This window comes from Nesoenas mayeri, assembly GCF_963082525.1.
Source record: "Nesoenas mayeri genome assembly, chromosome: 11".
Taxonomy (NCBI): Eukaryota; Metazoa; Chordata; class Aves; order Columbiformes; family Columbidae; genus Nesoenas; species Nesoenas mayeri.
Window position 1 is genome coordinate 18476629 of NC_137563.1, and position 16640 is coordinate 18493268.

General features: G+C 40.3%; 1 protein-coding gene across 1 annotated transcript in view; it reads right to left on the reverse strand.

Annotated features, from left to right (window-relative positions):
- The window catches only part of TMEM266 (transmembrane protein 266), a 95928-nt gene that overhangs the window by 5752 nt on the left and 73536 nt on the right, over nt 1-16640 (reverse strand). The window contains exons 12-13 of the mRNA XM_080351339.1: nt 15594-15780; nt 4847-4897 (exon numbers count right to left, since the gene is read on the reverse strand). Coding sequence (XP_080207465.1) covers nt 4847-4897; nt 15594-15780 — 238 coding nt within the window. The remainder of the gene's footprint in view (nt 1-4846; nt 4898-15593; nt 15781-16640) is intronic.

Sequence of the window (16640 nt, forward strand, 5' to 3'; positions counted from 1 at the left end):
GTAATGCCATATACCTTTTTATATGTGCACACAGACATTGTATATAATACCTAGGTATACAGACACACAGTCTCTCACACACCCCACAGCCCCCCCTTTTTACATACACTTAATCTTTATATGAAGATTTAGCCATACAGATATGGGGAATATGTGTGTGTGTGTATCTACCTATGAAACCCATGTATTATTATAGGTATATAAAGTGTAGGTCTGTACATATATACACAAACAATAGTACATGGTCCCCCATGTATACATTATATGTATAAATGTACAGACATTATATATATATATACACACATATACACATACACCCTATAGTACATAGTCCCTCCTTCAAATACATATAATTATCTGTCAGTAAACAGAATACACACCCCTCCTATCTTTTTATATGTCTGTATATATTTGTATGTGTATACTTATTTATGGGCTATACAGTAAAAATCCGTTATATCCATACAGGATTGCCCCCCCTTTATTTACATAGCTGTATATGCACATATATAGATACACATATCTTCATACATATTGCCATGTCTATAATGGGGATGAATATAGAAATATACAGAGCTACAAATAATGCCATATACCTATACGTATATATGTGTGCATACACATATTCTATACAATATATATGTATGTGCCTATACACAGTCTCACACACATGTTTTATGTGCACATAATATTTATAGATTTAGATTTATCCATACAGATATGGGGAGAGTGTGTGTGTTAGGAGCCGCCTATATAATACAGTATACATATGTATGTACACACAGACAATACATATAGTATATAATATACAGTCCCTCTCTTAAATACATATCATTCTCTGTCTGTAAAGGGAGCACAGGTGTGCTATCTCTCACATATACGCACGTTTACCGCTAACTCCCTGCTCGCTCGCTCTCTCCTTGCGCCGCCTCCCGCGAGGTCGTGTTGGGTCGGGTCAGGTCGGGTCGGGTCAGGTCAGGTCGGTGGGAGCTGTTGGAGACGGTCCAGCCAAGGCGTCTCCTGGGAAACCCCTGCCTGGGCCCTGGCCCAACCCCAGCGCCGCTGGTATGTACGTGGGGAAGGTGGGTATAGGGACATACATATACAATACATTATACATGGAAACACACACTGATCTATCCACGTCATATGATACCTCTCAAACAATATATGCGTGTGCACGTATATATGTATGCACACAAACACACAGAGATACACTGTTTTAAACATCTCCCAAATAAACGATGAGGATGTATACAGCAGGATATACATCAACATATACATCTACGAATAATACCATATACAGACATGTGTGCGGACACAGACATATTGTATAGAATACTTAGGCATATATTTGCAGTCTCTCTCAACCCCCACCCCCTATTTTATACACAAATAATCTTTATATATAGATTTATCCATCTAGATATGGAGAATACGTGTGTGTGTATATCTGCCCCATGTATAATTCGTAATACATACAGTGCTTACCTTTATATATCTCATTGTCTGTGTATAAACATGAAGAACATATATATAGGAACATATGTAAAAAAATATACCTATACGTGAACACACACACATACAAAATTATATGTATATACAGAGACAAGGTCACCCACATCTCCCCCTCCTTTTCATCTATCTATCTAAACATACATACACATATTCATATATACGCCTATTCATACATATTTATATATAGCCATGTATATAATGGGAATGTATATAAAGGGATATACACAGTGTATACCTAAATGTGTACACACATACCTTTAAAAATAGAAATATATATAATTTATGTGTATGGATACACAGTCTTCAACACACATATATACAGATTTTATATAAACATATACATATCTTTATATAGACATTTATCCAAATTTATAGAGAATGTCTGTGTGTAAGTATCCCCATTCATAATGTATTATACCTATATATGTATACACATTTTATATATATTCTACATAATGCATATACGTCTATATATACACTCTCATGTATTTTCAAATATATAATATATATACACAAGCTCTCACATACCCAAGGTCCCTTCCAAACCAAACTATTCCATGACATCCACCCACATAGATATATCTTCGTATATATTTACACATATATAAAATACCTATGTAGCTACACACATACCTGTCTTTATATCTGTCTGCATACACACATACACATAAATAGCTTTATATGTACAGACATTAATGGGGGATGTATAGGGATATATATATATATATATATATATATATATATATATATATATATAAATACCATATACCTACGTGAGTATATATACATAAACAGTTTATCTATAAAATCTATACATTATACAGATTAAATAATACATTACACAGATAAAAGAGAGATGTATATATACAGACACAGGCTCTCTCTCACACCCACTTTGAAAATGTATACAATTATCTATTTTTAGATCAAATATATACAGACACACTCTCACATCTCCTCTTTTTTTCTCTGTGTGTATGTATATATGGGCAATTTACATATAGGAGTATAGATAGAACACATTATACTATTCCATGATACACATACATTCAGGGATATATCAAAATTATATGTAATACATATTATACATAATAAAAATATATGTATTTCCAGTCACTCACACACACACTTTATATATATATATATATTACATAATTAATACAAATATGTATATGCAGTTTCTAGGGATAGACATGTACATTATATTTATATCTGTATACATACACACACTATAAACATAGTATAGAATACATATAAAATCTGTAAGTATATAGTCACACACCTTTTAATATATATTTACTATATATTATATATCTATGTATATGTGGTTATACACATGTACACATAAGCCTTTATGTATCTTTACATAGACTTACATATGTGTACACAGACAGATGTATATTTTTATATAAATATCTATATGCATATCTACGGATATAGATAAATTATACCTTTTATCTACATATGCACACACATTCGTATTTTATACACAAACACCTTTGTAGATATTTACATATATAGAAACATACACATAGACTTATATTCATATAGAATCACTTTGGTTGGAAGAGACCCTCAGGATCACGGAGTCCACCCATAACCCAGCCCTGGCACTGCCCCATGTCCCTGAGAACCTCGTCTCTGCATCTGTTCAACCCCTCCAGGGCTGGTGACTCCAGCACTGCCCTGGGCAGCCTGTTCAATGCCCCACAGCCCTTTGGGGAAGAAATTGTTCCCCAGATCCAACCTCAACCTCCCCTGGCACAACTTGAGGCCGTTTCCTCTGCTCCTGGCGCTTGTTCCTGGGGAGCAGAGCCCGACCCCCCTGGCTCCAAGCTCCTTTCAGGCAGTTCAGAGATCAGAAGGTCTCTCCTCAGCTCCTGTTCTCCAGCTGAACCCCCCAGGTCCCTCAGCCGCTCCCAGCACACTTGTAATGTGTATACATGCACATATCCATACCTGAACATATAAATACATAACTCCATGTATTATATGGGGATATATATGGGGATATACATAAATAAGACTCTCTGTCTCTATATATATTTATATATATATATACACACATGCACATATACATAGATTCATTTTGTGTATAATACAGAATACATTAAAAATCTGTATGTATATATACAGACTGTCACACACACATCTTTATATATCTCTGTGTGTATACATATGTAAGGACATAAATATATAGCACATTATACATGTACATAGATACATTTTTAGTGTTCATAATATATACACATATATTCTGAGAGCATCTCTCCTTCTCACACAGCCCTCACCCTGCTGCATCTATCTTTATATATGTTTAGATATTTATGTATTTATATACAATTTCTATGTATATGCACAGACACAGCCTCTCACACATCTTTATATGTATAGAGACACGTTCATATATCTTTATATATATACACAGTCACACATATACCATAATATGTATATAAATCTCCTCATATATATATGGGCATGTATGTATGTTTGGGGATATATATCTGATACATTACATACATACATGCACAATCTTATGTCTATATTTTTACTTATGTCCTTTAATATATATGTGTGTATATCTGAGTTTGTGTGTGTATACGTGGGACGTACACATACATTACATGTGCACACACACATCAGTATTTTCTCTACATTATACTTATGTGCATATGCAGACGCACCCATAATTTTTTTATATATCCCTGTGTATATATGGGGAGGTGTATATAGGAATATACATATTTAATAATAATATATTATGCCTATACACACATTTTTAAAAAATATATATCTATCATATGCAACGTTATATAGATAAGGAAGGGGCGTGTGCACCCCCGCCCAGCCCTGCTGAGCACGACCCCTCCCAGGGTGCCCCCCGTCCGGTGCACAGAGCATGCCGCGGCAGCAGGACACCCGCCAGGCCCCCCTCGGCACCCAGCCTGGGGCCTCTCCTCACCACCGTGCCCCTTCCCGGCTGGTTCCCCACACAGCGCTGGGCTCGGCCACCTCCCCACTTCCATCCCCACTCTTCCTTCTCGGGCCCATTTGGCCCGCGCTGCAGCCTGGGCAGCCCAGCCAGGGGAACTAACTCCTCCCAGACTTCCAGACTATTCTGAGTGCCCTCCGCAGGGGCAAACTGGGGGCCCTGCAACCTTTAGGGAATTACTATTTGTGTACATACTTCCACAGAGCAAACCAAGAGAAGCCATGGAGGGTTTCATTTCCAGGACAGGCCGACATCATTGGTCAGTGTCACCTGGTTTACAGCACACAGCACAATGCAAAAATGCCGTTCACATTTACACTTTCAAGAAAAACTTACCACTGCTAGGCTCACTGTAGTATCGACTGATGTAATTATTCATGTCGTCCTCTGAAAAAAAAAGGCAGCCATTAGAAGCCTATTTGATTAAATTGTTGAAATTCCACCCCATGACTTTAAAAGAGAAGAAACAATATCCAGGATGCTTCCAGAAGAACAGCTAGAACTTCCCCTGTTCCACCTCGGATGACGTGGCCAATAAGAGCCACACAACAAGTTTACCAAAACAAGTAGAAATGCCCCTGCAGCTCAGCATAAGCACTGCTGTGGGAAACCAAAACCAGAGCCAGGCAAGCCAGCTCGCTAGCAGTTGTAAATCCCTGTAGTTTTAATGAGTAAATCACTACTTCTAACATAATGTGGGGTTTTTTTCATTCAAAAGGAATAAAGAGAGGGTTTTTATTGTATATTCCATATACATTCATAATATATAGCATAATATTAACATTACATTATCTGTTGGCTTATAATGTGCTATAAAGATTTTTTATAAGTCAAGGGTGTAGTATTACACTTGTAAAACATACATGAGAGCTACACCTGAACTTCAATAATGGTAAGATAGAAATGAGGAAACAAACATAAAAGGGAAAGCAGCAGCTATACTGCATATACAGATTTTAGAAGCTGCAGGTGATAGTGGGATTTCCTGTTCTCTAACAGAGAACATTTTACAGTCACTGAAAAAGAAAACAACAAACTCTTCTTGCACAATTCTGAGCAGAATGCAAGTATTGCTGCTAAGTAAATGGCATTGGCAATCCAGGAAGAATTTCAAGCTTCCAAGCAACCTGACCGGCCCAATTTGCAGCGTACGGTGCACTCTAAAAGCATTGTCTCCTTTTAAGTGCTCTTTTTGATACCATGTTCAGAAAACCACGCTCATCCCTTTGAGCCAGATTTCCTTCGGCCCCCTGGGTCTCTGTGGCTACAGTCCTGCCTTTTCACAGCACATTGCGGTTTGCAGGTGAAAGAAACAGATGTTTTCTGGGGAACACTTTCTCCACACAACAAGACCCAAACCACTAAGCACTCTGTACCTGAAATAGCTGCACTCATAAGAAGGCAATCTAACCTGACACTGAAAGGCAACATGGTTGTTTTCCTGGTTTCATTGGATCTTAAAAGCTTTTTTGGCCCTTGTTGATCTTTAAATGCCTGCAGTCAGAGGTGTGCTTTGTGCTAATGTCTGAGTTTAAAAAAGAGGCCTCAGAGTAGCTCAAGGCAATGCCGCTGAATTAGGAGTACATTGCAAGGCTTTTCAGCTATCTGCTACTAAAATACACTTCATTTCAATCATGCATAATTTATACTCTAAATGCCACCAAACCTGCCAGCCCATATAGATACAGGTTCTTGTTCAGGCATGGAACTTCAGTAACAGTCAGAAAATACCTACGTATCTGTATTTCCAGTAATGCACTTTCCTCATATTTCGCCTAGAGCCTAATTCTAAGCCGAGCAATGAGGAAACCAGAACTCCAGTTTGGCCTGGGTAAGGACATGTTCTGTGCATGGGGCTGCCCCTCCTCAGCACCTGCCAGAAGCACAGCGCCACGCTCAGTGCTCCCGTTCTCTTTGGCTCTCATTAAAGTCTGCCCCAAATGCCAACATGCTTTGCACTGAAAATAAAACAATCAGCCTTGGAAAAGTTAATCACCTGCTGTTCATGTCTTATGGCAAGGCTCAAATCAAGTCTATAGGATTGTATACGTTTTCTGCCCTGGCCACTCGTCTATCAACTAACATAACGTACCAGGGCACTATTTTCAAACTGCTTTCAAACCAATTTAGCAAAGAGACACAGACTATACAGCTGAACCCCTGAAAAGAAGATCCCGTAAAGCACCCACTGAGCTGCCTTTGAGTGGCAAGGAAGGTCACGGGCTGTGCCGGCTGGCGTGTGAGCACCCGCTCACAGCGCTGGGAGAGCTGCCTCACTGCCTACCTGCCTGCTACCGTGGGATGGCCTTATTCATCACATTGCTTTACACTGCCCAGCTATTTATCTAGAAAGAATATGTATCTATAAATATATACACACATGCATGTGTATATAAAATACACACATATATATATCTTTACCTTGAATATTTTCTTACAAATAAAAAACAATAAGAGTAATGGAATAACAACAACGAAATAAATATTTCAACATAATTACATTAAAGCAAACTGACAATTAACAAACTCATCTTAGTCATATGAGAGTCTCGGGTGCTTTGGGCATAAAAGGCTATAAACAATTCCAGTTATCTCTCATTATATTCTACACAGCTGAAAGAAGAGAGTTTAAACAAAATGCCACAAATATACAACTCAAAGCAACTATTTGTGCATATAAAATGTATACACAAATAGAAAGCACAGCACATTACCGTGGAACACCGCTCAAGTACTTCATGGTGATTTACAACGAGATGAGGTCCCCACTGTTCGGTATGTGCAGTCAAATGGCATCAGGAGTACAGATACATTTGCAGCTGGTGGCACATAGAAAGTCTGTACAACTAAGTAGGGGAGTCCAGCTTTTTCAAGAAAGCAGATGGCTTGTATTATTTAAATTCTCCCTAGTGTTATCTGCTGTCAGTGTCTTTTAGTTTCAGCTCCAGAAAGGGATTTGTCTTAAGAAATACTATATTCTTCATAGTTTCCCTGTTTATTTCAAACATATTTTTCCTTATTTCTGCCGCCTTGGAATTTTTAGGATCCAGAAGATTTCATTTTCCTCCTTTTCTAGACATAAATTCATGTCTTCAAATAGACAGCAATGCTACCTGCACTTCCTTTTCCAGAAGAGAAACTTTCCATTTAAAAGTCCTTAGCCATAAAGATGCCCAAATAGTATTTATAGAAAACTAAGGAACCAGCAGTAAGCAGAAAGGAAAAGCATTTCCCTCTTATTTCTGCTGGAAACGGCAGTCTTAAGAAATGGTCTACAGATGGTGATCGGGATCCTCTTGCTAGATACCCCAGGAAATCTGGTGACAAATCTGGTGATGCAGATTCAATAGCTGTGGGTTGAGAAAGAAAATGGGAAGAGCGAGGCAGCTCTTGCCCACGTGAAAGCCCATCCTAAATCTGTGGTGAATGAGGATGGTTCTACAACCTTCCCTGGAAAGTGGTTCTTGGTCAGGATCTGTCTGACAGCTACTGGATTTTGTCTGATGAAGGTTTTTCAAATGATCTGCCTGTTCTTTTCCTGCAAGATTCAGAATACATGCTACAATGGCTCAGGGTGTAATAAACTATTTAGAGTACAGTGCCATATAATCTCATTTGACCCAAGAGACAATGTTGTAATCTCTCTCTCCTGGCCCTATAAAAACCTAATAAATTTGGTGAAACACACAAATGACTTTCCACTCAAGGCAGATCTCTCTTTCAGTTCTATAATCCCTCAATGGTGACCTTTAATTGTTTCATCAATGACTTCAGTCAATGAGTCTGCAACATCCCTGCATAAAATAAATACCATTTGCACATCTTCTAGATTAGAGACCTCACAAAACTGATTTCTTTTGAAATATTTCATTATTAAAGGAGTTTACTTCATATTTTTATTGCCATTGATTGTACTGTCTTTTGTCTCTCAAAGATGAATTTTCTCAACTAGAACGTTATTTTTTCTGCTGTGTAGCCTCCCACTGAGGATGGGAGTCCTCAGAGTAGGTAATGTCTTACCCTGATTTCTTCCAGAAAGCACTCTTTACTAGGAGGTTTCTAAAGAAGCAGATCTTTCATCTCCATCACTGCTGACACTGGTGTCTTCTCCTTAAAGTACTACTAACACTTTGAAGCATTTGGGAAAGAAAAATAGGATAAAATACACTTTGCAATAAAAACCACTAAGATACACTGAGCAGGGAGATTTTTCAAGGCACAAATTATAAGATCAGGTTATTGCCCCCTAAACGCTTCTAGAAGTAAGAAACAGTGATGACAGCTCTGCTGCTCTGACACTAGCCAATAACACTGCCACAGCCTGACTTTGCATGGAAAGAATACAGCTTTAGTATGACACTGTAGTGCAGTAGGAAAGGAAGACAACGTACATAAACCAGGATGTCTATAGGTGTTTCTGGGAGCAGACTGACAATCCACGGGTGAAAATTCCCCAATGAAACTGTAACCTTCCCAGGGAGTTTTCCCCTGCAGATTGCCATGCAATCCCTGGCATTCCAGATCCATCTGACCATGGCCATCTGAACTTCACCATCACCAAATTCTCAGCCAGACGTAACCTCCTCTTCTCAGCAGTCCAAGTGTAGCTCACTGCTCACCTGTAAGTTCATTTATCAAGGCATATGCATGCTCCCTAGGCCGTGCTGGACTGTCTAGTTCACCTTTCTGGTCTTATGCAAGATGACCTGAGCAGAGTTTTCCCCTCTGCTTTGCTGGCCCTAGAAGGTCTCTCTTCTTTTCCCTCTAGCAACACAGAACGTTTGTACCAACAGGAAACATCAACAGCCAGCTGGCACTTTCTGGCAGAAAGGGAAAGGCAGAAGGCAGATTGCCACCTGAGTGCAAGCTGCAGTACTCACACAACTGCTCCATTCACAGGGATATCCAGACCTAGCAGACATTGCACAGATGCCTGAGCACACGAATAATCCCCACCTTGAGAGGAACTGTCAAAGTAAGAGTGCACAGAAAACAAAGCAACAGATTCAGCCTGGCTCTAATTAAGAAATCAACCTGAGATGGAAGTCATTGTGCAGAAAGAAATCCTGGGATATGGAACAGGCTCCATTATCAGCAAATACTGCTGGGACAGAAAACCAAAATCCTTAAGTGACAACAAACTGGGTGGTTTTGGCCCTCACTTCAGCAGCTCATGCAGCAAGAGCACTTTGTGCTGAGTTGAGCATGGCTGAGATGCAAGACATCTGAGGGCCAGCATGGCTGGTGGCTTTGGGTAGAGGATGGCCTGGGGGACCTTTCAGTGCTCTTTCCAGCCTTGTTCTCTGTGAATACGGATCGGCAGCTTCACATCTGAGTTGGCTTGTTACAGTCAGCCTGAAGCAAGCACAGAGGAACTTGGGTCTGTCTCTGCAAAACAGCCACATTCCTTGAGCCTAGAAAAACAAAGGCTGAGAAAGACTATGGCTACCAACAAAACAATAATTTGCTGGGTAAACATCAGGGCAGGAGAAGAAATTATTTAAACAAAAGATTAAAATAAAAAAAATTTAAGAACATATTGTTATAAACTGGCAACAAATAAATGTAGACTGGGAATTAGAAAAAGATTTCTAATAATTTAGAAAAGTGAGATACTAGAACAATGTTATAATGGCAGCAGAGGGCACAATACATCACTGCTGTCATATGGAGCACGATCTCTTTATGAAAGGGGTTATTATGAAAGCGGTTGCATGCTTGGACAGTGGAAAAGAATGCAGTTCTGTGTTCCTTTACCTCTCAGCAATGTCTTCACACCTCTGCACATTAGTGATGGGAGACAACTTCAGCCTTATATCCGTGACTGTACGCTCACCGCTTCTGGAAGTGAAAAGTTTCTACCCCACCCATTTGGTGAATATGAAATTCAAGAGCCTAACTCCACTAACTACACACACATTTATGTAAGTGTTTCTTAAGGTTTAACTGCTTTGATTGCTGCCTGGATGATCAGTGCACAGAGAACCACAAAGCCTGAAAGAGGCACCTACAGAGAAGCCAAATCCTCCCTCTTCCACAGATCCATGGAGGCTAACCAGGAAGCGGAGTGTGCTTAAGATAAAAGCATGTCCAGGAGCAGGCTTCAAAGTAGATACATTTCAACATTTGAAAATAACCATAAACTATTTTTTATCTATTGTTTTGAGTAACAGGGCCCTCTTAGAGCACTAACAGATGATTACCAAAGGAATTGGCTTAGAGTTTAGAAGTGTTCAACCAGCTCAGACTGCCTTGCAAGGAACAACTGACAAAATCCCTTCCAGTGCCCTGCTTTGCCTTCTCAGACAGCTTATGAATAACCTTAAGGGAAAAACTCTGAAGCTCCAGATTTTTTCATGTTCCCCTCCTAATATCCTACTCTCTTCACTTACAAAACAGTGAGTATCTATTGGGAGAGCAAGCTTTACTTTTCCCCAAGAACAATAATAAATTGTAGCAGTCCCCCAAAGCAAAAGACTTACTACTAACCCCATAAAAATGGAAATTTGACTCAGAATAGGTAAAATAAGCTTTCTGCAATGCGAAGTAACTGAGCTTGGATCGGGTTCTTGCTCAAAGGAATAGAAGGGTAGCATATTAAACTATGGCAGTACCGTAAAATTTCAAAACCTAAAATGATATATGCAGGAAAATATGGAATTTCCACTAGGGATTGTAATTCATATATTATGGGAGAGATTAAAGAATAATAAATTTTGGAAGGAAGTATTAATGGCTATATGGGGCACTGTGAACCTGGCATTCCCTGAAGCCTGGAACTTTGTATACCAAACACTAAAAATGATTTGTGCACGAACAGAAAACATTAGATATTACTCTGACCATGACCAGTTAAATATTCTACGAGGTAAGAACTCAGAAAGGGAAAAAATTTCATTTGTAATGAACAGATAGGATAATATTTGCCGTTATGTCAAACGGTAACCATCTCTAGGAAGAAGAAAGGAGATGACAGCACTTAGGATATTTCTCTCACTCATAGAGAAAGGCTGACCACAGTGGTCCTGAGAATCATTAGCGATGCTGCTGTGCATTCACATGCAACAGCTTTCACCCTAAGCTCTTACCAACTGAGGCACAGAAGCCAAGTAAAGTGCTCACAGTGCAGCACATGTCCCAGCTTTGCACTGGGTTTATAGCTCCTGGAGTCCTGCCCTTCCCATGAGTCCATCATCTTTCCCGTTGATGATAGCACCCTGTGACTTGCATGCTGAACCTGTGCTTCAGCCTTCACGTTTGTCCACTCTGGAGATCAATTTTTTTGGCAAGACAACTAAAACTTCTATTCCAAGTAAACTAAAGGTGAAAAATTTCCTACACCTTAGCCAAATTAATTAGAAAATACCATACAGCCATACATTTTGCACAGCGTTATTCCTGATATGTTCGGAGGTCTCTTGGTGAACTACTCTGGGGAGAAAGAAGCGTGTGAGGCAGCAATCATTTCATTATTCAGAGAATGAGCACAGGAATGACCAGCTTACAGCTGTACTGCCTCAAGAAGTGGTCCTTCAAGAAGAAGCATGGAATATTAGCTGAGGAGTTATGGGGCACTTTCAGAGCCCAACCAACATCCGAGTGGAACTTTTGCCTCTCCCAGTCTTGTACTAGCAATTAACACATTTCAGATACAAAGAGATCTGCAGAGAGAAAAACGGGGTGAAAACACGTACTGAAAGCCACCAACTCAGCCAGCACACACAGCACTCTTCAGGTGCGGGCCACACAAATTCCCTGAGGTGCTGCGTGCACCATGTGATGCTGGGGTTACCTGACTGACTTTACTGAACAGCGTAGTAAATGGTTGCACAAAATCCAGACTAAATACCAGAGTACAAGCTACAGCTGCCCCTGAGGAGCTTTAACTTATGCACTATCCCATAAAACTCCCAGGTAGAGAAATGAGTAAAAAGTCTGAATGCTTTCTTATTCCATAACCCTTTCGTGGTAAAGTATTCTGTACTCAATGTTTCCATTGTTCAATCTAGATGGGGGAAATAAGATTAGCTTGAGATGGAATATCCCATTTCTCATGCAGTATGTTCTCTAGCCAACTCAAGCTTGCTGGTTTGGCAGAACTCAGACGGTGATTTTTTGAAGGTGGACAAATTTTGGCACAAACATGTATTCTATGCCATACCCTACCCTCAGGTGACATATGCAGGGTTAATGTTCTGCCCGAGCATAAGAGAACAGCACATGAGAGCCTGTTTTGCCCAACAGTTGAATTGTGGCTTTGAACTGTAGCTTTTTTTTAAACACGAGTAGCAACCTGGTCCCTTATTTCTCCCCTTCTAACTACTCGATATAATAGGCAACTGCAGACATTTTTCAAAGCTAGCAAATGCCATGTGGCACACAGAATGATTAACTACAGTCATTGCCTTGGAATCTTCAAGGAGCAAAAACACAGCTTGGAAAAAATTGATGCAAAGCAATTCCTAACATGATCTGACACAGAGGGCAACTTGCAAAACACAACCCTTGACCCAAAAGTCCCGAGTTAAAACACTGGTGGCTTACAGTTCCAGGCACAGCAAGTGGTGTGGAAAGCCCTGAAGAAAGCACAGCCAGTGTAACCACAGCATGTGAGAAGCGGGAGGATACAGAAATGACCTGCGGGAAACATCTCAATCATCTGCTTTGCAGAGTCAGGTCTCAGGCATATTTCATGTGCCTGAGCAGGTGGGGAGATGTGAGATCCTACAGCATCTAGATATAACCCTTCCACACTGTGCAGATGGAGACACCTTCAGCTAAAGGCATGCTCTTCTTCCATCCGACATCCAACATTCAGGCTTTGCTGATATATGCATTGGACAGAATGGCTGTGGTATAGATGAAGAAAATGCTGACAGCATGCCAAAGTGATCGTGGTGAAAGGTGCTGCAGCAAGGGCCAGCATAGTGCTGGGAGTGCAAGCTGGTGCTGGGAAGAGCTGGAGAAGAAAGACACAGTTGAGGTGGGGAGGGAGAAGAACCAGGCAGGGCTGGCTCGTGGTCTTTCTTCCCCAGGGGTAACTGCCTTCTCAAACTGTTAGTTGAGGGTTTGAAAGTCCTGTAGCTTACACAGAAGCAATATCTAAGTCAACATTGTTAGTACATGATTCAAAGCCTTGGTAGCTTATTACTTCATTGCTTTGCAAAATAATCCAGAAAACTACATGCAAAATCCTCTGCCTCAACTGACTGCTACCTGGATTGTGAACTAAAGCACTCAGTGTTATGGCTGGGCTCTAGTTTCTCATGCAATGTTAAGGGTGTCCCTTGTCAGGGTACCACAGAGGGGTACTCCTTGCTATTAGACCACAAGAATTTTTTTTTCTCCAACTCCTGCCTCATTCAATATGAAGGACAATTGTTAAAATAGATTCACTTGAATTTATCTTCTGAAGACAAGCACTCAATGCATCTACAAAAGCTTTGTATGTAATATATGATACAATGCACCTGCTCAGGCACATGAAATATGCCTGAGACCAAAAAAATTTCCTCCTATATCTTTAGATGACCTCTGGAAATTAACTCTGTGTATTCAGTATGAATGTTTAAATATAGCATAACTGCATCTTAACTGATACATAAAGTAATGCATGTTTTCTTATTTGCTGAATGTCTTTTCTCAGTGAAAACATGAATCTCTCTAATAATGTAATCTATCTGAGTGTAGAAATCAATCCTGAAGATTGTGTACCTACTTCGTTGCATGTGTGGCCAGCATTTCACAGGAAGACACAAATAATGAGTTATTGTGTTAACCTGGATGTTGGAATGAATACCTTGGATAGAAGAATTTTCAGATGAATCTCCACAGCACTAAAATTTCAGCAAGCCTCCTTCTAATGTGCACAACACTCTCCAGTTCCAAATGTAACCCTCAAGGAACACATGCATAAATTATAATATATCCACTGGGAACCTCTGAAATCCTACAAAAAAGGGGGAAATGCATTTTAGGGGGCAGTCTGCTCAACTGTCTGCTTTTAAATACAATTTCAAATCAGGAATAATTAATGGTTGAATTGCGGTTAGAGCTCAGATATTATTAAAGAGGAAAAAAACAAAAACAATTTCTACATGCTTCCATTACTGTGTAGAGAATGAAAAGGATTATCATTTGAAAATGTCTGGATGAGCTTTTTTCTCTTAAACCTTTTGAATTAAGTACTTCTGTGCCTTGAATTCTAAGGAGTCTGACCAAAACATGCAAACCTCTAATTCAAATACATTTATATAGTCCTAATCTACTAAAATATTCAAGGTAAGATGCCCAAAACTAACATATCACTAAGGTTGTCTCCTCTGGAATATTATGGTAAATGTTACTGAGATCAGGACACATTCTGCACTCCATTGTAAGGGTTGGGAGTTCACAGGAAAAAACATGTCTTTTCCAAAAATACTTCTGGTCTAGCACTTGTGTGAAAAAAATACATCCAGGTAAACATAACTGTCGATATTGCCCTGAACTACACACCTGCCCAACAGGCAACTCACAGGCCACGCACAGGATTGCTCTTCATCACAGTCGGGTGACACTTAGACATGCAAGCAGAGCTGCCTATGCTGCGCATGGCTCCTTTTCTGGCACCAGAGCCGCCCTGGCCAGGCACAGCGGGCTGTCTAGCATCAGCAGCTTTAAGCAGCCTGGTGAGAGCACAGCCTCCAGGCCAGGCAGGCTTCGCAGCTGATGAATGGGTCCTCTCCAAATCACAGAAATGCAAGTGGCCAAAGACTGAAACTGTTTTTCAATATTCTTGTCACTTTCCCCCCTTCTACCTCTGAGTGATTATTGTTTTGCCATATAATCGTGGGGATACCAGTAAGTACACTATAGTAATTTTCTTCCAGAAATATTGTATTGGCTCTGTTCAGGATCTGTTTGCAAGTACAACAGCTCCTGTCACTTTGAAGCAGATGCAGCCTCTTCGCAATAATGGGAAAATGCCATCTCCAGGGAATGTCATCAATTCACCGGTAGAGTGAAAGTATTTAGTGGTTTCAATAACCCCATGTAAGGGACCAGCTGTGCCAGCGGGTAGCAGCACGCAGGCAGCACTCACCTTGTGGAGGTCGCAGCTCGGTGATGTTCTCGGTGGCTTCATCATCCGAATCTTCAGTTGCTACCACCTTGTACCTGTTGCTGTTCTGTTTGTTCAGTACATGTGGGACCTGCAACGCAGCCTCTCTCTCTGCAGCCAGATCCAAATCCTGCTGAGCAAGGTGGGCCCTCAGCTGCCTGATTTCAAACTAGAGGAAAAAACAACATCACATACTGATGTCATACAAGCATGGCCAGAAGTCTGTATTCTCTAGCTGGAGACCTATTACTCAGTTTCTCACTAAACCACTACAAACTGATGGAAGTAAATAAAATGCAGTTGAGCCAGGATACATGTTCAAGCTGCTGATGCTCTCCCCCAGAGCCCATGGGAGCTGGACCACTGTTTACATAATCTAAAAATGATAACGACCTCAAGCTGGTCTTCTGTTTTGTTGATCTCTGAATCCCGAATATATGATTTTTGACAATTTTAACAGATCTCACTACCAAATCAGACGAAATTTTTATGGAAGACCACTCTTAACAGGCATCTAGGGATTTAGGTTCATGACTAACATTGCTCATCTGCTAGAGTTTGTAATGAGGATTTCTATGGAGGAAGGTTCTCTAAGCAGTACCCGGAATGGTCCTCCCCCACTAAGTGGCAAGGGGAAGGGACACTACAGTCCTCTTCCAGCTTGAAACCTTCTGTACTCCACAGTGTGCAGAAAACCCTGCAGAAGGCAGACACTCACCTCAAATGTATGAGCCACAGCAGTTAACGACTTTCTGCAGTCCGGAGATTTGCCTAATGACTGGTGTTATAAAAAGACAGCTGACAAAAAGACAGAAGCTACCAGATACAACCTGATTGATGGACACAGAATATTTCTGTTGTGTTTGACAGCCATGGATCTTCCACAATGCAAGAAGGAGAGTATTTTTTTCTGGAAGGGCTGCAAACACCCTTTAAACCTTTATATAAGCACTACAAAATCCCCCTGTCCTTCCCCTCTGTCATCACGCACTGCTATGGGGCTGTGTGGAAGAGTTTCTCTTTTTTAAA